The following is a 25,688-nucleotide window of genomic DNA, read 5'->3' as shown; positions in this document are numbered from 1 at the left end:
TGTTTATTTATTTTTGAGGCAATGCAAGAGACAGAGTGCAGGCAGAGAGGGGCAGACAGAAGGGGACACAGAATCTGAAACAGGCTCCAGGCTCTGAGCCATCAGCACAGAGCCCGACGCGGGGCTCAAACTCATGAACCGTGAGATCATGACCTGAGCTGAAGTCAGACGCTTAACTGACTGAGCCACTCAGGCGCCCCCTTTCCTTTCCTTTCAGTATTGGGGTTCAATGTAGGGTCACCTCAGAAAAAACTTCATCTAGAAGAAAGGATATATTTCTTAACTTTTAGCCAGCCTCCCTAAATATGTCTCACAACCTAGGTATTATAAGTATTGAGGAGTAGGAAGTTTAAAGTTATTCTCCCTTATGGTCTCTAGAGTATAGGTATTTGGGCTTGTAGGTGGGAAAATTGTGTAATATATAAATGTGAGTTGTGTGTGGTATATATTTGTATTATGTATATTATAAGTACATGTGTGGGAGTGTCTTATATGTCTTTCTTCCCTCCTCTGTTCCCCAGGGTGGCCTGGAATAGAAAGTAGCAAACTGTAGGTGTTTAATAAATAGGGAGGTTGAGTTATCTTGGATTTTGCTGTTCTTACCCCATTACAGAAGTTCACAGGGTCCAGAAAGGGTCTACCCATCCCCCTGGTTCACAGAACAGTAAGCATGTGGCTAAGCATACGTTTGGGTGACCCTTCCTATCACTTTATGCCTTCAACCTGCTGTCCCCAGGGAGACTCCCAGCACTTTCCCTGGACTAACCATCTGTTCGGAATGCTCTCTTCTACTCCACACCCCCTACCCTCATCCAGCCAGTAAACCTAAACTCACTTTTCAAAGCAGCTCAAGCTTCACATCTTCTATAAAGCCCTTCCTGGCCCCCAGAGCTCTTTTCCTCTTGCCTCTACCCAATGTACCTCAGACACACAGCAGTCACAGTCCCTATCACACTTGGGTGCACTTGTTTACTTGTCCATCTCCCTAAAGTTCTGTGAGGACAGGAAATGAGTCTAGTTTATTTTTGTGCCCACAGTGCCTACTATATGGCCTGGCTCTGAGTAGACACCGCAGAAATATGTTTCGATTAAATTTTATTATGTTAAGTATTTGGCTACTTCATTTTACTTCAATCCAATTAAGACTTTCTGAGCGCCTACTTTATGCCAGGTACTGTGCTGTGAAATAGGATACACATTCCCTGGTCTGAAGGACAGAAAGAGTGATACCCCAAGTGATCAGTGTTGTGATAGAGGAATGTGCTGAGGGTTGTGGGGGTACAGAGGATGTTACCTAACTCAGCGGGGATCAGAGAACATGATGCCCAAGCTGAGTCTTGAAGATAAGTAGGAGCAGCCAAGTGAGGAGAAGCCAGGACATTTCAGGGGAGTAACACTGGCAAAGGCAAAGAACAGCACTGTGTGTTCAGGGTACTATAAATTGTTGACTGTGTGAGTCTAGCATTTCCCAAAGAGACTTATGCCATTGGAAGTGTGCAAGATGATTTTATGTATATACTTTGGTATGTATTTGAAAAAAATATAGAGGTGCCTGGGTGGCTTAGTTGGTTAAGTATCTGACTCTTGATCTCAGCTCAGGTCTTAATCTCAGGGTCATGAGTTCAAGTCCCACGTTGGGCTCCATGCTGGACATGAAGCCTATTTAATAAAAAGAAAGAAAAGAAAAGAAAAGAAAAGAAAAGAAAAGAAAAGAAAAGAAAAGAAAAGAAAAGAAAGGAAGGAAGGAAGGAAGAAAGAAAGAAAGAAAGAAAGAAAGAAAGAAAGAAAGAAAGAAAGAAAGAAAGAAAAGAAAAGGGGAAAAAATCAGTACATCAAGACCTTAGACCAAGTTTTAAAAGATAAGGTAGTTTTGTATTTGGAAAAAAAATAACCAGCATGCCAAGCCCTTAGGACTAAGATTTTTAAAAAGCGAGTTGGTTAAATATTTATTAGGTGTTTACCATGTGCCAGGCACTATTCTAAGTGTTTTAAAGTATTACTCACTTAATTTAATCCCCCTAGAACTCTCTGACATATGTGCTTCTCTTATCTCTAAGTTGTGTTAGGTGTTTTTTTGTTTTGTTTTGTTTTGTTTTGTTTTTGTTTTTTTAAACAGAGGAGAAAACTAAGGCACAGAGAAATTGAGTAACTTGCTTAAGGTCACACAGCTAGTAACAGGTTGAGTCAGAATTTGAACCCTAGCAGTGGTCTGGCTCCATACCCTGTGCTCCTAACTACTTAACCTCACTATATATGGTACCATGTATTATCACTAAATATGGTAATAATAGGTGATATATATATTGATCTAGGTGTTATATGAAATGCTGTATAGTAATTCATCTAATTCTCACTATAACCCTTCAAAGTAGGTACTATAGGGTATGTCCAATACTCTGAAAAATGAAGTTCAGAGGGGTTAAATAATTTGCTCAAGTTAAGAGATAGTGGGGTTAGTTTAGATCTATCAAATTTATATAGGAACGTAGATGGAAGTAAGATTAATTCTTAGTGTAGGGTGTAGGAAGGCATTTAAAGAGAGTCTTAATGAATTAGTCCTATTTGGGCAGTAAAGTTAAACCATGTCTGTCCTGTACAATTTCCCAAGTTTTCCTCCATTACTTACCAGTATTTGCATATTGGACATCTATTTCTCTTGCTAGACCTTGAGAGCAACCAGGTTATGTCTAATTTGGGTCATTATCCTAAGGATCCAGCATAGGGTAGATATTCATTCATTCATTCATTCATTCATTCATTCATACATTTATTCACTTATTCATTGAGCACTTAACTCTGAGCTAGGTTCTATTTTAGCATTTGGCATATAATAGTGAACAAAACAGCTATGATCCTTACTGTCATGGAACTAATGGGAAGGGGACAATAAATAATTATACAAATAAATATATAATTTAAAATGTTGTAAATAGACAAATTGAATGGTATGTGAATTATATCTCAATACAGCTGTTAAAAATTGTGATATGTTCTACATGAGTTAGGACTCTTGTTATGGAAAGTGATAAAATCCCAAATCAAACTAGCTTTCATTAAAAAAAATAGCTTATTAGCTCATGTAGCTGCACAGTTCACTAGACCCAGGATTCAACTGCCCTTTCCATTTCTCAATTTTGTTTATCCCTTCAGCCTCCCTCCTTCTCCAGGCAAACTCTGCATGGGGAGTAAGATGGAAGCTCCAGATTCATATCTTCTCAACTCCTGAAAAAAAAAAAAAAAAAAAAAAAAAAAAAAAAAAAAAAAAAGGCCTTCTCTTCTCTCTCCCTTCAATCTTAGGGAAGACTATGATTGGCCACATGTGAGTCACATGCCTGTTCCAATGACTGGGGGAGGCGGGTATTATGACCTATAGTGCCACCACAACTGTTTAAAAATAGGGTTCCCTAAAAGAAGGAATGGTGGGCAGATAAATGTAACATAAGTTACAAGTGCTATGAAGAGAGTGAAACAGAGAAACTTAATTTTAGACTGGAGAGTCAAGATCCTCCCAGAAAGTAACACTGAAGCTGAGAACTAAAAGATGAGAAAAAGTTAGGCAAAGAGTGGGTGTGAGTGAGTGTGTAGTGGGGGCGGGGGCAGGGCACGGAGGCAGAGGACCATGTTCCAGATCAAGAATAGTCCTACTGTGGGGTAAAGCTTGAAGCACTCATGATATTGAAATAAGGCCATACCGCAGGGTCTGAACAATCAAGGGGGGAGTAGTGTGAGGTGAGAGTGGAGAGGTAGGCAAGGGCCAAGTCATGAAGGATCCTGTGGATCATGTTAAGAATTTTGCAAGGATGTGATCAGATTTGGGAACAGTGAGGGTGGATGCTCAGCCTTCCTCATTCCCACTTCAGTCCTATCTCTGCTATGCCAGCAATTGAGTTTCAGGGGTCTGTTTGCCACCATAGTAGTGCCACTCGCTGCTCGATGGGATTCCTCTTCAGGACTCCCTTTCCCTTAGCTTTTCTTAGCTCACTAGGCCAATCTAGTCATATGGCCAGCTGCTAGCTTTTATTAAAGCTGTGAGTAGCAGCAGGCTATCAGTATCCTCGAAGTTCCTGGGACATGGGTGAGACTGTGGCAAGTGGATCTTTGGGAGTATGGAGCAGTTTCAGGGACTTCTATTGTGAGAAGCATGGCATTTTGGGGCCTCTTCCCTCCTGTGCCCCTCAGAAAGGGACATCTTGTCCCTTCTCTGGATCTGAATGCAAATGGACCTGGCCAGAGCCCAGAGAGGATAGTAAAAGAGAAAAACGCACTTCTGCTTACAAGGGAGGGAGAGACTCATTTACGATGCGGTCTTAGAACACACACATACACTCATTCCAGCAAAGTTTAGTGTGAAAAGCACCAGAGTAGGAGTTGGAGGCTGAGGGTTTTATCCTGTTTCTGCCACTAATTTGCTATAAGATCTTGAGCATCTTGTCTCCTGTCTCTGGGTCTCAGTTTACCCATCTGAAAAATAGGAGATTTGGGTTAGTTGAATGGGAAGGTCCATTTGGCTCTATCCCTTCTCTTTGATTCCATGATTTCAGTTCACACAATACCTACTTATCACTCAGACCTCACAGACCTTTGTACATTGCCTTGCTTATTTTAGGTGCCTGTTAAACGGGCTTGTTTATTTGTTTGTTTTTTGAATTGGGATGAACAGTTGAAACCTGCACCACAGAGCCTCGTTGCAGAGAAAGACCTGACATTGATAGTAACTAACTTTGATGCAGTGACTTACAGTTTACAAGGTGCTTTCACAACAATTTTCTGTGACCCTCATCCTCACTCCTAGCCTGGAAGATGTCATTATCATCAGCTCCATAATACTGATGAAGAAGCTGAATCCAAACTTGTGTTTTCTTGCACACAATGAGCTGTGCCACTCACTTCTGTCTCTTTATTTTTTCATTTAAAGATTCTGTAACTTTTCTAAGCCACGCAGGTATCAGGTGGTAGGCCCAGTACTCAAACTCAGGCTTTGGACTAAAAATCCTAATGTTCCCATTATATCATCATCCAGTGGTATTTTCCCAAAAGCTTGCCACTGTTTCTCTTCAAATTTCTACCCTTAGTCACAGTGTTAGTGAGATTTCTTTAGATTCTGTTGTGGTAACACATAACTCGAGTCAGGAGCTTAGATAATAAAGGTTTATTTCTCACATATGCTAGCTGCAAGTCAGCTGTGAATCTGTTCCATGTGTTTTCCTACTTTGGGGTCTAATCTGGGATGGCTAAACCACACAAAGGCTCTTAAATCTTCTGTTGGGACTTGGAATGCCCACATCTGTTGGCCAAAGCAAGTTACATGATCAAATTTGATGTCAATGAAACAGAAAGATATAATCCTCCCACAAGGAGGTTCTGCAAAGCATTTGCCAATGGGTGGATATGCCAAATCCTGTACAGAGAGGGCAGTGAATAATCTGCCACAGTTGTCTAACACATGATGGACCCTGGGGACACAGAAGTGAACACCTGCCTTCACCCTGCCTTCAAGATGCCAATTGACTAGGGAAACAAAATAGTAGAGAGGTAATTTCAACATCCTTTGGGTAGATGGCTGTGTCAGTCCTTAGCCTGTTTGATATCATTCTTCACTCTTCTGCTGTCTCTCCTGCAAACACCCCGTCCCCCACCCCCATCCCAGGGGGTTGACATTTGCAGGCTGTGTTTCCCAGGTTCCTGTGACAGTGGCTTTTGGATGCATTTAGCCAAGGGGAGACATGGGCAGGTGATTAGAGATGGGGAAAAGGGAAACCTGTATATTCCCTCTCCCCACCTTGGATGACTCCTCAAGTAGAGGCTACTCCTCTTCTTTGGCTCCTGCTTTCCTGGCTCTAGCTTCCTTTGGCCTTAGTAGTAGGTTTGTTTTATTTGTTGGTGATAATGTCTGGTTTCCTCACTATTCTTATGGGCCTCTTTGTTCTTCTGTCTCTTATATAACCAATTTCCTCTAGTTTAAATGTTAAGAATAGTTCCCATTTTGCTGTTGGAATCTGATGGAAACAATTGTGTAAGGTACTATGGGAGAACAGGGGAGAGGTACATTGTATGTTCTAAGTGGTGGAGGTGGGGTGAGAAGAGAAAGGTAATTCCACAGTTGAATAATGAAAGTAACTAGGAGTAGGAGCTAGAGAGTAATAGCATGGGTAATGGCACCAAATGAGAAAATGTTCATATCTCTGGAGCATGGTGTGTGCCAGGAAGATGGAGCCAGGGAAGTAGATAGAGGCCAAGCCACGAAAAATCTTGGATGTTAAGCCAACGAGTCTGGGTATTGCATTAATTAGGCCTCTTTCAGTCCCAGTTACACAAATCCAAGTCAAAATGGGACAGATGCATAACTGAGCAAAATGAAAGAGAAGGTCGCTGTAAATGAGATGATTGAGAAATTAAGGGTGTTAGATGAATTGACCACATGAAACCCCAAAGTTCCTGAGAATGAGAACAACCCTGGGCATACAGGAACACAGTGAGTCACTTGCCAAATTATCAATGATCAGCAGGTCATGAATTGAAGATTGATACATGACAGAGATGGGAGGTATCAGAGGGAGGTAGAGAAGGGATTTGAACATAAAAGTGGAGAAGTGTTCTAGGGCAGTGTCAGGATGAGGAGAGGTAAGTTCAGTTGGTTATGAATTTTTGAATAGGATTCTGAGGTCAAACTCAGAAGCAGGCAGTGTGGACAAACTGTAGAGTCTGGGTCTATGACAGCTACCTTTGGGCAGGATAGGTAAACATGATCCTGGGGGGATGTGGATTATCTCAGATTCAGCTAAGAATTGGGCCCTATTAAAGATAGAAGAAATATTGTTGTGAAGCCAATTAGAGGGAGGAAAGGACTGAGGGCTAGTCTGATTAATTGGTTGTCATCTTTCTGACCTCACTAGGTTCTCAGCTCCTGAGAATCCTTACTAATGAATCTGAGGGAAAGGTTACCATCTGGGCCTGCTAATGAAGAGCCTTCCAGAAGCCTGACAGTTATTGGATGGATGTGAATTTGGAGTGGTCCTGCTAGGGAAAGAGACCCATGAGCTGGCTAAGGCCATGAGCTGGTTACTCAAATTAGAGTTCCCACACCTTGAGTACCTTTAAGATGACAGTGACGTCTCTTTGGCATGACACATGAGCCCTCCATGAGTCTCCATGAGACTTACTGTCTCATCTGTCATCACTTTGAGCTTTCTGCTCTAATGATAACAAACTACTATGCTCACTCTGGCATATACCAATGCTGTTTTTGCCCCATTATCTGTGCTCATGCTGCTTCCCCTGCCTGGTGTAGTACACACAAATGTGCTCACACATACATTCACAATCACCTGTCTTTATCTAGTTGATATCTGTGTAGGAATCAGCTTCTCCAAGAAACCTTCCCTGGCCCCCCAGGACAGTTAGGTGCCTCCTCTTGTGTCCTGCTAATCCCCTTGCTTCCCACCATTCCAGCATCTATCATGGTAATACTGTCAGTGTGTCTGTCTCTCACACTAGACTAGGAGCTCCTCAAGGGTAAGAACTACCGATTCACCCAAGTGTCATCGTGCATGTTGAGCTGACTTTTATGACCCCTACTGTCCACATCCTCTCAAGCACACTCTCCATGCTTCCCCCCCTCCTTCAGTCGTCTCTTCATCAACCAGCACTCACCAAACACCTATACCTTTGGCTATTTCTGGGGCTCAGATGAATGGCATAGTCCCTGCTCAGGGACCTTCTTGTCAAATGGACTTCTACCATGCAGGGTAACATGTGCTATAGCTGTATAAGAGGCTGTATCTAAGCTGAGCCTGAAAGAATGAAAAGTTAGTTAGGTGAAGCGTTTTCCTCAGTTGTAGCCTCAAAGATTCCTCTTTCCACTAACTTCTGGAAGCCTCCTCCTGCTCTCTTCCCATGCCACTCTCTCTCTCCACTGCATTCCTGCACATCCTCTGGTTTGCTCTACTTGGGTTAGAAATGTTATATAGTGTTCAGTCACTATTCCAACTGAGAGCGAGACAAAGGGGCATAAGGGATAGAGCCCTAGCTTATACCGCATCCCCAAGTCTAGGTTTTCCTGTCTGTAACTTACAAGTAATAACCCCTGCCTTGCCCCCCACCCCGCTCACAAGGTTGTTTTAAAATTATTTTGGGGGAACCTGGGTGGCTCAGTCAGTTGAGCATCTGACCCTTGATTTTGGCTCAGGTCATGATCTCAGGGTTCGTGAGATGGAGCCCTGTGTTGGGCTCTGTGCTGACAGCGTGGAGCCTGCTTGGGATTCATATTCTCTCTCTCTCTCTCTCTCTCTCTCTCTCTCTCTCTCTCTCAAATAATAAAACTTTAAAAAATAAATAAAATTGTATTTGTGAACTGTTATAGACTATGCATACATAAGGGCTCTGATTAGTGTATCTTTTCCAAAGTTAGATTTGGTCTCCTTTTGTCCCTGGCTCTCAACATGAGACCTGGCACAAAGTCAATGTTCAGTAAAGACTGGTTTATTGATTGACCCTGAATGATTAGGAGAAAGAAGATTTCCCTAAAGGCCCTGGGTGCAAGGAAGCTGGGACTAAAGTGAACTAGGAATATAAGGAAAAGGGAATTAACATGTATTCCATATGCCAATCATTTCACATATTTATGTGCATTTAATTCTTATTACCTCACTATGAGGTAGGTAATATTCACCCCATTCTACAGATAAAGAAATAGAGGCTGAGAGAGGTTGGGCAACTTGCCCAAGGTCATACAGCCAGTAGCTGACAGGGACTATAATCAAATCCGGGTTATATGACTCCTGGGCCTCTTCCCACTGCCTACCTGTACAACATGACATGTCCTCCCCTCAGTGCCAATTCCTCAGAAATGATTTGTGCCCTGGCCTTGAACTGGGTCCTCATCTTCATCCAAACTAATAGTTAAAGCCTATTTACTTCTTTACCTGTTTGCCCCTTTCCTAGGCAAGCAACTCCCTCCTCTTCTCCAAAAACTATCACTTGTGATAAGCCAGTCAAAGGCCAGAGAGTCAATTTTTATGATACTCATTAAGGAAAAGCTACATGCTGGAAGGTCTCTGAAGCTGACTGGGTTTCTGTAGTCTGAAGATAATGAGCCAGCAGCCAACTCCTTCTTTATCACAAGTCGATGATTAGCACGCACTCCTGCTGCTTGCCTTTCTCAGGTTGGGAAAAGGGCCACTGAGAGACTGTCAACCAAAAGAGGCCTGGAAGGAGCTGGGAGTGCCTTCAAGCTGAGATGGTGGAGGAAGAGGAGGCTTGTTTGTTCTCGGGGGCTTCAGTCCTTCAGTCCACAGTGGGATAATAGGGAGTAGGAAGTGGGGAGAAAAGAGAGCCCCTCCTTTGTGGGAAAAGACAATAAAAGAAGGAGAACAGGATGAAGAGGAGGTGAGAGGAGCAGATGAAAGTAGAAGGAAAGAAACTGTTATTCTAACAGGCAACTTCGTACACCAGTTTATCTCTCCTCTCACTTAATTCTCCCAGCTGTTCTCAGCAGGAACACACTGTAGCTATTCCTATTTGACAACTGAGGAGTCTGAGACTCAGAGAGGCTAAGTGATTCACAGAGATAAAATGACTTGCCCAGATTCAGACAGGGTAATAGTCAGATAAAGGCAAAGGCCAAAGAGACTTGTAAAAAAGAGAAAGGTATAGTCAAGAAGGAAGGAAGGAAGGAAGGAAGGAAGGAAGGGGGGGAGGAAGGGAGGGGGGAAGGGAGGGGGGAAGGGAGGAAGGAAGGGAGGAAGGGAGGGAAGGGAGAAAGGAGAAAGGAGAAAGAAAAGGAAAAGGAAAGAAAAGAGAGAAGGAAGTAAGGAGGGGTACCTGGGTGACTCACTCTGTTGAGCATCTGGCTCTTGATTTTGGTTCAGGTCATGATCTCACAGTTTGTGGGTTCAAGCCCTGCATTGGGCTCTGCGCTTGCAGTGCAGAGCCTGCTTGGGATTCTCTTTCTCCCTCTCTCTCTTGACCCCTCCTCTGCTTGCACACACACTCTCTCTGTCAAAATAAATAAATAAACATTTTTTTAAAAAGAAGGAAGGAAGGAAGAAAAGAAATAAAGATGGAAAGAAGAGAAAGAGAAGAAGTAGGAGACAGGACTGTGTATGAACTTTGGAGCTAGCCAAACCCAGATTTAAACCCAATTTCCACTAATATAGTCCCGTGACCTTGTGTGAGTTATGCAATCTCTTGAAGCCTTCATTTTCTCATTTATAAATTAAAGATGATTATATTTACCCACAGTAAGATAATAGTTCCAAAGCTCCTGGCATTGTGTCTGACATATAGTGGGTGCTCAATAAATATAAAGAATCCAAAGGAGAAAGTGTGAGGAACATAAGGGAAAAGAAGGAGAGACATGAAAACAAGGGAAGAGAGAAGTTTTGAGAAGAAATAAAGATGGACCTGAAAGGAAAGGAAAGGAAAGGAAAGGAAAGAGGAAGTTCCTTGGACAAATAGGAGGGAGGAGACTGGGTCAGGGACCTATAGAGAAGGAGGCTTTTACTTCTAAGAACTGCCACCAACCTGGTCAGAATTCCTCAGCTGGGAAGTAGCCACTTTGTCTGAATCAGGAGGGACTTTCTTGTGTCTCTTGGGACAATCAAGTTCTGTTCCTTGTCACAGACAGTGTCACTAAAGATCTCAAGGTACCAAACAGACAAGAATATTTTATGCTTAAGTGCAGCCTTCCATGTGCCTTCTGTTGGGTTTGTGTGGGAGGCAGAGCGATAGAGAAAGTCCAGGGGAATTCAGGGAGGAGGAATCTCATGGAGTAGAGATAAGCCAGTGGGTCTGGGGTGGAAAGGGCAAATGAAGCTTTATTTGGTGTGGATCTTGGGGTGCCTTCCAGATCCCAGAGGGCTAGGCTGTGAGGTGACTGAAAGGCAAGGGAAAGAGGAGGAAAAGCCCTAGTGAAAAAGGTCAAAGCTTGGGCTTCTTTAACTGGTGCCTCTATTTATCTTGGGCAAGTCAGCTTATTTCTCTAAGCCACAGTGTCTGCACTAGTGAAATGGAGGGGTCTGCCCAAATACTCCTCCTCCCAGGGGTGACATGAGGATCAGACAAAATAATGGATTGGAACACTGTGAAGTGCTGTGTACACATATTGAAGTATTCACTCTTTCAGAAAACACCTAGTGACCCCCACTCTGTGTCAGGCACAGGGCTAGATACTTTACATGCATTACCTTGTTTAATGAGTTAGGTAAAATTAACACAATTTATAAACCAGGGACTTGATTTATAAAGAGAATACGTGACTTGCTGGGGATAATACAGCTGACCAGTGGTAGAACCAGGATCTGACTAACTGTAAAACCCATGCAGGTAATGCCCCTGCCTTGTACCATTTCTTTAAAGCAGAATCTCCTGCCATGGAATTAGGCCTCCTCACTTCATTCCTTAGCACCAGCTGTATTAATTCAGAGTGTTCTGGCCAGGGGGCATACAAAGGAAGGGAAAAATCCTTACTATTTTCTGTCTTCTCTTCTTAGGGTTTGACTTCTTTGAAGCCAGCGCCAAGGAGAACATCAGTGTGAGGCAGGCCTTCGAGCGCCTGGTAGATGCCATTTGTGACAAGATGTCTGATTCGCTGGACACAGACCCCTCTGTGTTGGGCACCTCCAAGAACACCCGTCTCTCAGACACCCCACCGCTGCTGCAGCAGAACTGCTCATGTTAGGCAAGGCCCACCCTCCTGATTTCCCCTTCTTGTGACCCCACACCCACTCTGCTTCCCGCATTACACTCTGTCCACCCCCAGCCCCAAGCAAGCTGAGTTGCTGCTGTTCTTTGCCTGCAGTGGAGGTGGAAGCATGCCCCTCGAATTCTCTGCAGATGGCCTCCCTTGCAGACACCCAGCCCCAAACCAACAACCAGGTCATGGCATGGGTTAAGGTTCACTTTACAAAAGAAGACTCAATCTTACAAAGGGGATTCACTTCAGGGACGCGGAGAGCGAGTCTCTTTTCTGCCTTTAAAATAAGATTTCCTCCTTTGACCAAAATTTGACACATGCACACTTTTCAGGCCTGGCCAACTGGGTAAGTGAGGCCAACCTACACAGCTAATCCTATTAAAGAAAACCTCCTCATACACAACATGCTTGTTTCATATCAGACTCCCTGTGGGGCTTCCTCTCAAAGCCCTATGCCTATTACCATGGATGCCCACAGGGCCTGGGCAGTTGCTGTGGTGACAGGCCAGAGCTAATCTCCAGAGAGCTCAGACTCTCTAATGATGCTGAAGGAGCAAAGGCTAAGCCAGAAATACATTTAAAAGAAAATATTATTCCCTGAAAAATGTCAAAGGTTCCTGCTATATTAAAGAGTAGACGAGTGAGCTCAAGAAAGAGAAAGAGAAAGAAAAGAGAATCACAGGCAAGATAAAGGAACAGGTCATGACTTTCTGATTTTGCTGCTTTCCAGGTGGTTCTTAACTGTGGGAACTCCATGAAATTGGTCTTTGTTTTTTAGACTCCCAGAATTTGAAATATTTAGAGTTACCTGGTCTGACTAGCCAATTCCAGTCTTCACATCTCTGATAAGTGGCTGTCAGACCTCACAACCAAATCTCTTTCTTCTAAAGCATACCTTCTAGGCAGGGATGGGAGCTCGTTGTCCGTACCATCTTTGGGCAACTCTCATAATTGAAAGTTTTCCTTGCTTTAGGCTGAAATCTGTGCCCTGGCAATTCTTCTTCCTCTTTTTACCCCATTTGTACCAGCTCTGCTGTCAGAGACCTCACAGTCTCTGCCCCTTGACACCCTCAGATAATTTGAGAACAGAAATCATGACCTCTGCCTTTTCTCCAAGTCAGATAATTCTGCTGTTCTTTTGGTGTCTTCCCTCCAAACTGCCCTTTCCTCCAACCCATCTTTCAATCACTGCTGAGTAGTACAACTGGGAAATGTAATTTAAGGCAGAATAAATCTAGGGGGCATGGCCCTGAAAAAATTGGGAAAACTGAACTCAGAGGTCCCAATCCCAAACTCACCCTCCTGGGAGTGAAATCTTAGTTTCCACTGAAGAGAGGATGTGAAACCATTCCTAGGGAAAGCTGCTTAATTAAAGCTGCTTAATTAGTCACATAATGAGTAAAAGGAAAAACCAAAACCAAAATCAAAACCACATGAAAACCTTTGACACCAGAAACAAATGGAGTGGATTCTAGCTTGTTTAGACATGGCACATGTTTGGTTTTTAGCTGAAATAATGACATGGAACTAGCACTGATTCTTGAAAAATCTTTCCTCCCAGCCCTAGCCCGAATCCCCACTTCCCCCTTCACTAACATGCTACCTCAGAAGTTGGTGGGGGAAGGGGGAGAGTCTCTCCCAAGTTTTTTGTCCATTCCAAATGCAGTTCGTTATCCTAGGAAAGTACATTAACTAGCATAGTTCCAATGACTGCATAAGAGGACCCCCCAGAGTCCTCCCCGTGGAGATGTTGCTTTCTTTGATGTGATGCAGAGGACAGAGCTTTTGGACTTGGACTTGGAATCAGGAGACCTGGACTCTGCCCTTAAATCAAGTGTGACTCTGGACCAATCACTCCATCTCTGAGTCTTGATTTCCCACCTATAAAATGTGGAGGTTATCTGGGTAATCTTTAAGGTCTCTTCTAGCACTAATAATTCTGTGACTCTTTTCACTTTTATCATTTCAGTTGATCTGCAAAATGAACCTGAGAGATGAGGATTATCACCCCAATGTCATTGTAGCTAACACTGAGGTCATGCTTACTCTGTACTAAACATTGTTCCAAGCACTGTACATATATTAACTTATCTTCTCAATATCTTTGTGAGGGATGCACTATAATCAACCTCATTTAAAGATGAGGTTAAGTAAGATACAAAAAGGTTCTTTAGCTTGCCTAAGGTCACATAACGAGTAAATAGTAGAGCTGGGGTTCAAATCCAGGCAGTAGGTTCTAAGGTCTGTGCTCTTTATCACATTCTATATGATATTTTTTATAGATAAACTATGACCCAAAAAGGTTAAGACACTTGACCAAGATGATACAGCTAGCAAGTATTAGAGCCCTGTTAGGATTCAATCCCAAGGCCATCAGATTCAGAGTCCACTGGAGAAAAGACTTATGTCTCTAATCTGTTAACAAATTACTCAACTATTAAGACTAATCCAAGATGATGGATATCTAATGCTTCTGGAAAGGAGTCAGTCTCTGAGGCAATCAGGTCCCAAGGGCCTGAGCGAAAATTGTCCAGTGTTTTTCAGGACCAAGTCCCTGTATCTGTCTCTGTCAGGAAATTCTTACCTACCTCTCAAGCAATGCTTTAAGCAGCCTCCAGCAATGGGGCATTTGGCAGGAGTGACTTGATTAACTTCTTCAACCATGGACAAATGTGATCCCTTTACAGGCAGTGATTCTTGATGTGCTTTTTATACTGTTAAGTCAATACAGGTCAGGTATAATCACTATTTTTCTGGGCAGTAACACCCATCTACCCTAGTACTAGGATTTCAAACTGAGCTCCTTGTGACCTTTGGATATTTTAGTACATATATCCAACAATCTTTTCTCTCATACTGGATATCCAGGCAAATAGTGAAATTTCTACTTAAAAATTGTTAAATTCTTTAAAACTCAGGAGCTAGTTTAAGAGAGCAATCATCTTCACAACAGATAGAATCAAGAGTTAAATGTGATAATGGCAAACCTACTGGGCAACAGACCAACAGAGCTGCTTGCTAGATGGCAGTCCCCCAGACCTTCTCTGTGACCTCATTTCTGCCACATGGAAGCCAGGAGCTTACAGCCGATTACAGTGCAATGTTTATCAATCACAGTAATAGTGCAATTAGCCACCAAGGTTCAAGCTGCATAATATGTGTTAGTGGCAACTTGTCCCGGTTTTCATCTTGCTTAACAATCCAAATAAAGGAAGACTAAACAAACAAACAAACAAACAAACAAAAACCTCTTGGCCTCAAAAGAGGCAAAAGTAGGCCAAATGTGCAATACAGTATCATAGCTATTTACAGAATCTGTTTTAAATGCATGTGTATCTGTAAATACAAAGTGATTCATGACTTATTGTCTCCTCAGCCTGTAGCATTAATTAACTTCTGGGAGCAGCAATGGGGTAGACTGTACTAAATGGCCACTGACTCAAATATTAGATCTGGAAGGAGTTTAGAGAAAAGCTTGTCCAGGCTTCCCATTTTACAAAGAGGAAGGTTGCAGTCCTGGGAAAAGGAAATTTCCTAAGGTAACTCTAAGAGTGTATTAGTGATAGAGTCAGGACTAGATCTTGGGTTATCTCTAGGTAGAAATTTATCTATTCTGTATCTACTGTGAGTCTGGCACTGTTAAACACTAGATAAATATATATGAAAACAAATTATGCCTGCCTACAAGGTACCTATAGTCTAATGGATGTGCTATTTCTAAAATATTATCCCAATTTGGCAGTCAAGGAAACATAGCCTTGGGAAAGTTAACATGTTTAAGTCACTTGGTAGTGTCATTTGAATTCACCTCTGTCTGACTCATTTTCATTCAATTTTTCTCTTCAAGTTGTGTCTCAAGAGTAGTAGTAGTGACCGACTCCAATGTCCCAATTGAGATTGTTTAATTATCTCTGAGAATCCTTTGCTCTCACAATTACTTTGTGAGGGAAGCCTTGTAATGTCCACAGAATGATATGAATATCCTCCAGACCTGACTTTCCCATTCACATCACCTGCCGCTCCAAAGCTCTTTGCTTGGGTGTCAAGTTTTCTAGAGTGTCTTGAGGAATGTTTGTCTGATTTTGTTTGCCAATAGTTTGGGGTAAGAAGGAATTAGAGTAATCGGTGTCCTGGAATCTCACTGATTTCAGATTCTGCATCTCTACTACCCCTGATTACCTGCCACAGTTGGAGGATCAGCCTATGCCTGGGAGTGCATGCAAGAGACTGGCCCATGAGACGTGAATATTGTTAAGTGATGTTTTTGAAGGCCTGGATCCCCAAAACTCAAATTTATTCATTCATATTTACTCATTCAATAAATTAGTGTCTAGTATATGCCAGAATATAATCAATGGCAAATTAAACACAATCCTTGCCTTCATGAAGCTTATAGTCTAGTAGCTTGTGGTTTAGTCTAGACATTGTAAAATACCCAGATATAATTACAAAATGCTCTGAAGGAAAGATACATCATTCTATGAGAACACAACTGGAAAACTTGAATCATATTTGTGGAGCTGTTTCGGGAATCCTAGGAAGACTCCACTGACCCCCAAACACCTCCATTACCCACTGGCCATTGCTTTACATTCCTCAAGCTTTCATCTTTCAGTTCAAACCTTTGATGATTGATCAAACACAAATCCTCCAAAAGAGTAATGGTGAGAGAAAGAATATCTGTACTTGCAAAATATCTTTAGATGCCTGGTTCAGAGCTAATTATTGTCTTCTGAGGGACATAACAAACCACTACAAAACTTAGTGACTTGAAACAACAAACATTTATTATTTCTCATGATTCCATGGGTTGGCTGGGTGTTTCTCCCTGCTGAGGTTGGATGGCCTAGAATGAATTCACTCACATGCCTGGGGTCCCAGCTGACATGACTAGGGTGGTTGATGTCTCTGCATGTGTTTTCATCTTCCAGAAGGCTGCCCAGGCTTGTTAACATGGTGGCAGAAGTTTTTCCAGCAGCATGAGAGGGCAAGCTCCAATGCAGAAGTACTTTTCAAGCCTCTGTATCATGTTCGCTAATGTCCCACTAATACAAGTCACGTATAAGGTGTGGAGAAAGAGATGCCATCTCTTGATAGGAAGAGCTGAAAAATACTTTGGCTATTTTTTCAACCCACCAAAGAAAGCAACACTAAGTCTTATGAAACCAAGTCTGGTAAATTTCCCTAGGTCTTAAAACCTGCTATCCCCAAAGAGAAATGTCAAAATGGTTTACAGCAGGGCAATCTCACCATTTGTTTGGTTGTCCGAAGGGTCTACTCTGGAGGAATGACAACACATCTGCATGAGGTTTTGAAGCATATTTCACCGTTCATTTTATTACTTCTTAGCTGCTCCCTGGAGGATGAATCTGGCTTCTCATTCTATGGGATTAGCGGTAATAATGGTTGTGATTTCCATCTGAGATTCCTGGCTGGAAGCCCAGCAGAAGGATTCATTATATGCATAAAGGATTATTCGAAGAACAGTTGAGGGGCACCTGGCTGGCTCAGTTAGTAGAGCATGCAACTCTTGATCTCAAGGTTGTAAGTTCAAGCCCCATACTGGGTGTAGAGATTACATAAAAACAAAATCTTAAAAAGAAATAATAGTTGAGCCCCCTGCTGTAGCTGTACTATCTTCCTTGAAGCCCTCATCTAGTTCTGCAGCTTTAGATGCCAAGTATTTGGTAATGACCTGTGTACATAAGTGCCCAGTAGACATCTCCATAGCTCAAACTTAACATGTCCACACTGGAACTCTTAATTCTGCCCCAAATTTGTTTCAACCCCACTCTTCACAGAAACCTTGATATTCTTAATTCCTTATTTTTCTTTTTCTTACTGTCCACAGGCAGCAACAAGTCCTATGATTTTATCTCTAAAATATATCTCAAGTCTGCCTACTTTTCTCCAATTCCATTACCATGATGTTGGTCCATGCCATTTCTCCCCTAGATAGCTACCACAAAGCTTCTAACCAGTTTCCCTAGTCCACACATGCTCCTCTACAGTCCATCCTCCACACAACACAAATATTTTAAAAATGTAAATAAATGAACAGCTCAAAGCATGGGGGTTTATTTTAATACCACACATGAAAAGAATCCAGAAACTTCAATTATTATTAATAATTATTTTAATTTTTTAAATATTTATTTTTGAGAGAGAGTGTGAGTGGGGGAGGGCCAGAAAGAGAGGAAGATACAGAATCCAAAGCAGGTTCCAGGCTCTGAGCTGTCAGCACAGAGTCTGACGTGGGGCTTGAACCCACGAACCATGAGATCATGACCTGGCCCAAAGTCAGACGCTTAATCAACTGAGCCACCCAGGTGCCCCATTAATAATTATTTTATCAATTCTCTTTCTAGTCCTGAATCTGCCCTAACTTACTGTAGGATCCCTGGTAAATCATTTCTTGTAATAGCCAGCTATCACTTCTCCCCAGTATTTCTTCTGGAAAAGCAATCTCTTCTTTTGTAGTAATACTGCTCCTTCATCCAAACCAGGTGATTCTAGTAAAGACTGTCAGTAAAGGGGGCATGTGATCAAGCAAGGCCAAGCAGAATTCTTCCCTAGGATTTAAAAAGAAATAATTGGAGCTATTTTATTCCAAATATTCCAATATTTTTTTCTGACAAATATTATGAAGATGTTTGCTCTAAAACTATAATGACCGATCCTTAACCCATGTGTAGAATGCTGGTCTGTGGCAGGAGAAAATGAGGCCAACATGCAGGCAGAACCATAAGCATGAGATGAGAAAGTGTGTCCTGGGGCATTCCCAGCTGTGCTTCTGGCTTCTTGAGGTTTGGCAGGTCACATCTTCCTTTGATTCTATTAGACAATTCAGTATGTGTTTCTAATAAAGCCCCCATTTAGTTTTGCTCATTGGAGTTAGGTTCTTAACACTTAACAACCAAAAATACATTGTCCTCTCTTTGGTTCTCAGTTTTCTCCTTTATGCATACTTCCAGCTCCAAGTGCAATAATTCTAATTTTTAAACACTGAGTCTTTCAGAAAAATCGCACTTCTGTGGGCTTTCTGATGAAGACTTTGTATAATCTCAAACTAAAACCTACTTTCTGCCCCATTTTCTCTTCATGTATCTGAATGTAAGAGGAAGAGGGATTTCTCATGGTGAGAAGTAGTTCTCCACAAACACTGATGACAGCACAAAGTTTCCTATGGTTAGGTCACTGTCCACGCAGAGTCTGGCTTCCCAGGGGCAGAAGCTAGACAAAACAGTGAATGCTGCTGCTGCTCTTTCTCCACATCTGTTTCTATGTCTGCCAACTCAGTGACACCTACCATCTTGACAGAATACCATTGACTGGACTGAGTTGTGTGATATGTTTTGTCTGCTTCCTTCTATCATTTTGAAGTGGCCAAATAGCAAATACCCAAATAGGAAATCTCTGGGAGACTTGAGTAAGAGTTTCTTTTGCTTGGTACAAAATCATGCCATAGAAATACTAATGTCTGGCAAAGTAAATGTCAGCAAGTCCCTGAGGGGTGTGATTAGGATTCCCAGCTCCCTTCAGATTCTGATGCGTCTCTTCCTGGTTTTTGCCAATGGACCGGGATAAAGCCAGTAGGCTGCGCAACCTTGATTAAGTCACTCTCTATTTCCAGGCTTCATGAGTTTAGATCAGATGATTTCTGTAGGCCCTCTTGGCGCTCTAATGCTCTGTGATTTCAGGCACATTTTTCTGTCAGAACTGCAAGTGGCAAACAGGATTTTGGTGGGAATCCTTTCATTATGAAAGCCTTCTTTCTTCTTGGGTACAATGAAAACAGCCAAGGCTGTGTGACCACCGCTCCACCCCCCCCCCCGTCCCCCCACCATCACTCAGCTAGGCTTGTGGCTTTGGCTTCTGAAGCTTCCAGAAAGCATCTTAGCAATTAAATACATCTGGATGGTCCATGCCTACCTGTCCGAGGCTAGGGGTTCCTAAAGTCTAACAAGAGGAAGAGGAACAACAAGAATCTCTGATGAAATTTGTTGAGAATGGAGTGCAGACATATGTGTTTGAGAAGTGACACCAGGCAGCCATATTTAAGAGCCAGAAATGCATTCCACTTCAAGGGGGAATTAATTTATCAAGCACCAAATCTGTGCCAGGCTGAGCTGAGTAAGATCTTTCTGAGGACAATTTCTGTCATACAGCAGGAAGCCTGTAAACTAAAGGGCTAAGAGATCTGCATCTATCTTCCAGTCCCTCCAAATGTCAAGTTCCAGAATGAGGACTGAGAAAGTAGCATGGTGAAGTGGTTAGGAGCTCAAGATTTGTACTCCAACAGGTCTGGGTTCAGTCCTTGGATCTTCAACACTAAATAGTTTGTGACTTTAAGAAAATTACTCTTGGAGCCTCAATTACTTCATATGTAAATGGAAGAATATCTACTGCAAGACGTTGTTGAGAGGATTAAATGTAAGAATGAGTGTAAAGCCCTTAGTGCAGTGCCTGACACTCAGAGTAGGTGCTGAGCATGTAGTGTTGACTGCTGTACTACACAAGGTCATTCCAATCAGGCAGTGTTTTCTGGAGCCTTTGTCAAAAGATGTCCCACCGAGGATTACCCGGCTGGCTCAGTCAGTAAAGCATGTGACTCTTGATTTTGGGGTCATGAGTTTGAGCTCTACATTGGGGATAGAGTTTACTTAAAGACAAAAAATAAAAAGTCCCCCAGCACTCAGAAAACCAGGATTCTGAAAGACCTGGATTTGAGCACAGCAACATACTAGCTGTGTAACCTTGGACAAACATATTTTCATCTATAAAATGAGATTAATAATCTTGCCTATTTTACAAAATAGTTGTGAGAGTCAAAAGTGCATTTTAGAAACTGTGAAATGTTGTGGACATACAAGACAGAGCCACTCACTGCAAGGGGGTGGAAGTAAGCAGCATTCATCCCAGAATAAAACTGAGCCTACCCCTTCCAGAGTCATTTCCAAGTGTCCCTTCCACCTCTACCAACTTCCCCCTTTCCCCCCACATTTTGGTCCCAGGAAACTAACCTCACACAGAAATATCAGGGTCAACATGCCTTACACCTAGAGGTTTAGTTGGCCACAGAGAAACTTCCAGATGCTAACATCAGTCAAAGAGAATCAGCCAGTGCATGCTGAGATTAGATGAACAGAGCAGTGACCTGTGGATGGGGTTGGGGCCCAGGAGGGGCAGACAGTAGAGTCCATTTTACTATGATTAGTATATTATAACAGAAATCATCGATTGTGTGTTCAGCACTTTACAGTTCTCAAAGCACTTTCTCGTTGAAGCTTCAACGAGTATTCAGTATTCCCAGTACTCAGATAAGGAAAACTGAGGCCTGCATCAGTGAAACAACCTGCTCAAGACTACATAAAGAAGGCAGCAAATGGCTTAGGAGTTGGTCTCAGAACAAGGTAGAGTCTGCCCCAAGGAGTAGGCAGTCCTGATCCTGAATCCTGCCTATTTTCATCAATGTATGTACAACTGGCTTCCTCTCTGCTTGTGGGAGAGAAGGAAGGAGAGGACACACCGCCCTTAATACAATGAAAGTTTAGAGCAGAGGCATTCCTCATATCGTGGGACGACACACTGATGGTCTTGGCAGTCACACAGAGAAATGTCATCTTACTTAATTTGCACACCAGCTTCAACTCCTCCAGTTGCTCTTTCTAATTTATTCAACCAGGGACTGGGCTGGTCTCATGCCAGCCTAGGAGATGTGCCATAATAGGCTGAGCAGAATTCCTCAGGAGGAGCAATTAGCAAAAATTGGAGTTCTCCTTCTATAGGACTGAGCAGAAAAAGGAATAATAACTCATAACTCTCCCTGTAAGATTCTAGCTAAGCAGATGCTTTCATGTTTTTTTATTCTTCCTATGTTCTGTATACTGACATCTATTCTCAGTGGTATATGAAATATATGAAATGTTAGGTGGTATTGTGAGTTTGTACAAATGTGAAGACACACACACACACACACACACACACATATGTATACACAGTAACAGAAAGGAAGATCCCATTTGCAAATATCTGTGCTGCCTCGCTGTTCTGTGTTGATATGTTTTATTGATACAAACTGGCTTATTTTAATATATCTCCTATCCTTATTGTAATGGCAGTTGTGGTGTGTACATTAAAGCTCATCTGAACTATACATCATTTATGGAGTGACTCTTCCCTGGGTTTGTGCTAAGAACTTCGGGGGTAGACTTCTAAGATCTTAGAATGGAACTGGGAAAACAGGTCCAACACCAATGCAATGAAAGCCACAAGTTAGTGGTTCTTGATGGACTCAGGATAGGGAGAAATCAGGATGGGCTATAACTGTTGGGGAAAGTTTCAAGGTGGAAAGACTGGCACTGCAAGAGGTCAAGGACAGCCAATCAGCTTGTACTTCTGGAGACCCTGTGAGTCCTGGCTCTATACTGGCTGATGTAGAGGATGCAGAGAATCACAAGGAGCAGTGTGCACCCCAACAAAGGTTTAGGCTATGCTGCTGGACAGCATGTGGAAGCAAAGCTACTGAGCTGGAGAGAAAGTGGTGAGCCCACAAGAAAATGAAACAAACTGCAGACAGAATTGACGGCTTCTGAAAGCAGCAGAACCCACTCCCTACCTGCCAACCCCCCAAAGCTAGTCTAACAAGACAGCAAATTCAGTCCAGTCTTCACCCATTCACACTACAGTGTGGTAGGGGAACCCTTTCCCTTTCTTCAGCCTGGTTAGCTCCTACTCATCTGTCAGGACTCAGACATGGACACGCTGGTGGGCCAGAGAGGATGCAGAGCTGTGGAAATGCAGAGCAGGGGTGACGGAAGTGTCAGATGCTGCATTCAGTCAAGATTCTTTTGATAAGTGACATATCCGAATTTTAAATAATCACAAGGGAAAAAAAGAGGTCATGGTGGGAGGGGAATTTGTTAGCTCATGTTGCTATAAAGTCCAGTGGTATATTTAGCTTCAGGCCCATCTGGAGCTGGGTGATTAAATTATTTTATCAGGATTCTCTGGGTTGGCTTCATTCTCAGTCAGCTCCAGGCTTACCCTACCAATATAGCCATCCAGACAGAGAGTCTTTGCTTTAATAGTTTTGGCAAAAGTCCTGGGATCAATTATGCCAGGAAGAGAGATGTTCTGATTGGCTAAGCCTAGATCTTGTCCAACTCCATCTGTGGAGTTGGAGACAGGAGTCAGTACTACTCAAACAAGATGAACTGAAAGTGGGAAAGGAATGGTTGCTCCAAAAGAAAATTAAGGTGCTTTTTCTAGAAGAGAAAAGAAGGGAGGCAAACATACCAGCTATTCACAGGAGATACAGAATCAGATCACTGCACAAAAGACATCAAAAAAGACTGGACAGAGGAGAACAAAAAATGGGTTCTACCCCCAGGATATGGGAATGGAAGGAATAAAGTGGGCAGGGATGGGGGTGCAGACTTGAGGCAGCCAGCTGAGTGCAGAGCAGTCAGAGTCAATATATATGACTCAATAGGGTCCTCCTTGCCACAGAGGACAGCAAGGACTAAATGAGGATTTTGCAGGCAGCCACCAGAAGCTTAGGAGAGAAGCACAACACAGATTCTGCCTCAAAGCCTTCAGATGAAACCAATGCTCCCAATACCTTGATTTTGGACTTCCAGCTTCCAGAGCTATAAAAGAGAATACATTTCTACTGTTTTAAGCCCCCCATCTTGTGGTACTTTGTTACAGCATCCTTGGGAAACTAATACAGGTGCTATGTGAGCTAGCAGCAACCCTGAGAAAAAGGTTTTCCTTCACCCCTGTTCTGGTAGAAGACATGGACAACTCAGGTACTTAAGGGATCCCAGCAGAAATATATGGGCCTCCTCATGGGTATTACTACCTAAGAGTATCCTGGAAGTGTCTGTTACCTTCACTTGCACACAGAGAATAAATTATTTTCAAATGGCAGTAATTCATAGAGAGAGTAAGGCCTGACAATAAAATGAGAGGCCATCTATCCCTGGTTTGAGAAGAGGATGGGGGCACACTTTAGATCTGAGCCTCTGCATATGCTGCTGTCTTTACTCCTGGCTCCCAAGCTGAGTTAGGTACCTCCTCTAGGAAATCACACCCCCCTTTGTTTTCCTTTGCCATAAATCTACTGTAACTTCCCAGTTACTTGTGGGAGTTGATTGTCACATGTTTCTGTGAAATAAGCATATTTTTCTGTGAAGTAAACCAGGCAAGCAGTAGGCAAATGTGCATAAGGGGTCTGGAGACATACTTACACAAAGGAAATGAGACTCCAATAGTTTCATTAACAAGATTCAGAGTTCTTGAAATGTGAAATGTGAGGTAAACCAGGGTGGTTTGAACACAGGCCAGTGACAGGGAAGGGCAATGAATCCCTGGGATGTCATTGCTCAGAGAAGTATACCCCAACTCTATCATACCCCTTCTTCTTGTTATATTTTCTTCATTGCATTAATCATGATGAAATTATTTTATTTGTTTAATGAAAGTTTCATGATAGCAGGGATCTTGCCTGTTGTGTTCACTGTTGTAGCCTCAGAGCCTTTGGCAAGTTACTTTACTTCTATTTTACTTAAAACCTCTGTTATAAACCTCTAATCTGTAAAATGTACCAACCTCATAGGGTTATTGTGAGGATTAAAGGCATTAATATGAGAGCTTACTTTGGAACCTGGCACATAGGTGATAGTCAATACTAGCTAGCACTTATATTGTGCTTACTCTATTCTAAGCCCTTTCCATATACATCAAGTTAATCTTCACAACTTTATTAGTTTCTTTTTTTAAGATTTTATTTTATTTTTTTAATTAAAAAATTTTAGTTAAGTTTATTTTGAGAGAGACAGCATGAGTTGGGGAGGGGCAGAGAGAGGGAGAGAGAATCTCAAGCAGGCTACATCCTGCCAGTGCAGAGCCAGATGCGGGGCTTGAACTCTCGAAACCAGGAGATCATGACCTGAGTCAAAACCAAGAGTTGGACTCTTAACCCACTGAGCCACCCAGGCGTGCCAAGATTTTATATTTAAGTAATCTCTACACCCAACGTGGGGCTTGAACTTAACAACCCCGAGGTGAAGAGTCTCATGCTCCACCAACAGAGCCAGCCAGGTAAACCTGCCCCTAGATAGGTTTCATTAATATCCTTATGAAGTAGATACTATTATCATCCCCATTTTATAGATGAGTAGATAGAGAAGATATTTAATTTTCCTAAAGCCACACCATTAGTAATGCAGAGCGGGGATTGAAACCCCAGAGTCCTTGCTCTTAACCACAATACTATGTTGTCTCCTACTATAAATCCTTTTTGAATGAAAAAAATCACCAAGATAATAGAAAGAGATAGAGCCACTGGTCTGACTCAAAAATCAAGACAGTATTGAAAGAGAATAGTAGTTTAGGGTCTGTGAGGCAGTGATACTGAAATTTGTGTCTAATTTGTCCTCCTGTGGGCAGGCTTGTGCCAGGGAAATGGCTACAAGGGTCTATTTATAAAGTAGTAAGGAGCAAGGTAATTCTTGACTGACTGTAACACTGGGATGGAGGGTTGTCTTCCTTTACATCCTGAAGAGCTTCTGAAGCCTGGTCAGGAATTCATACTAGTGGCAAGCACAGGTGGAGATGCTGGAGACCCAGCTCTCATCACATCACATGGGATAAACCCAAAGCAACACCTTCCAGTGATGACAGAAGCAGAGGAAAGGATTTCTCTCAACTGCTTATGTTTCAGACACCTCTGGCTTTGGCAGTTCCATCTGTGCTTTAGGGAACACTACTGGGGCATTCGTTAAGAAATAAACTTGTTCTGGTGCTCAGCCAGTTTCTCTTTGTCGCCACTAAAGAGTGAGCTCCTGGAGGTCAGGGAAGAGGGTTTTATTTCTCTCTCAATCCCCTGATTCCCACAGGTGCCAGTGCGTTAAGGGTATCCAATGGCCATTTGCTAAATGAAGGGAATTGGATGCTCATTCTGAACAGATGGGATGATTCCTGGACAAGG

General features: G+C 42.5%; 1 protein-coding gene across 1 annotated transcript in view; it reads left to right on the top strand.

Annotated features, from left to right (window-relative positions):
* The window catches only part of RAB3B (RAB3B, member RAS oncogene family), a 69,553-nt gene extending 51,765 nt beyond the window's left edge, over positions 1-17,788 (top strand). Inside the window, exon 5 of the mRNA XM_043574944.1 lies at positions 11,490-17,788. Coding sequence (XP_043430879.1) covers positions 11,490-11,677 — 188 coding nt within the window. The 3' untranslated portion in view covers positions 11,678-17,788. The remainder of the gene's footprint in view (positions 1-11,489) is intronic.
* Positions 17,789-25,688: the final 7,900 nt, after the last annotated feature.

This window comes from Prionailurus bengalensis, chromosome C1 (assembly GCF_016509475.1).
Source record: "Prionailurus bengalensis isolate Pbe53 chromosome C1, Fcat_Pben_1.1_paternal_pri, whole genome shotgun sequence".
Taxonomy (NCBI): domain Eukaryota; kingdom Metazoa; phylum Chordata; class Mammalia; order Carnivora; family Felidae; genus Prionailurus; species Prionailurus bengalensis.
The sequence above is the reverse complement of the archived record's forward strand: the minus strand, read 5'-3'. Positions and strand labels throughout refer to the sequence as shown.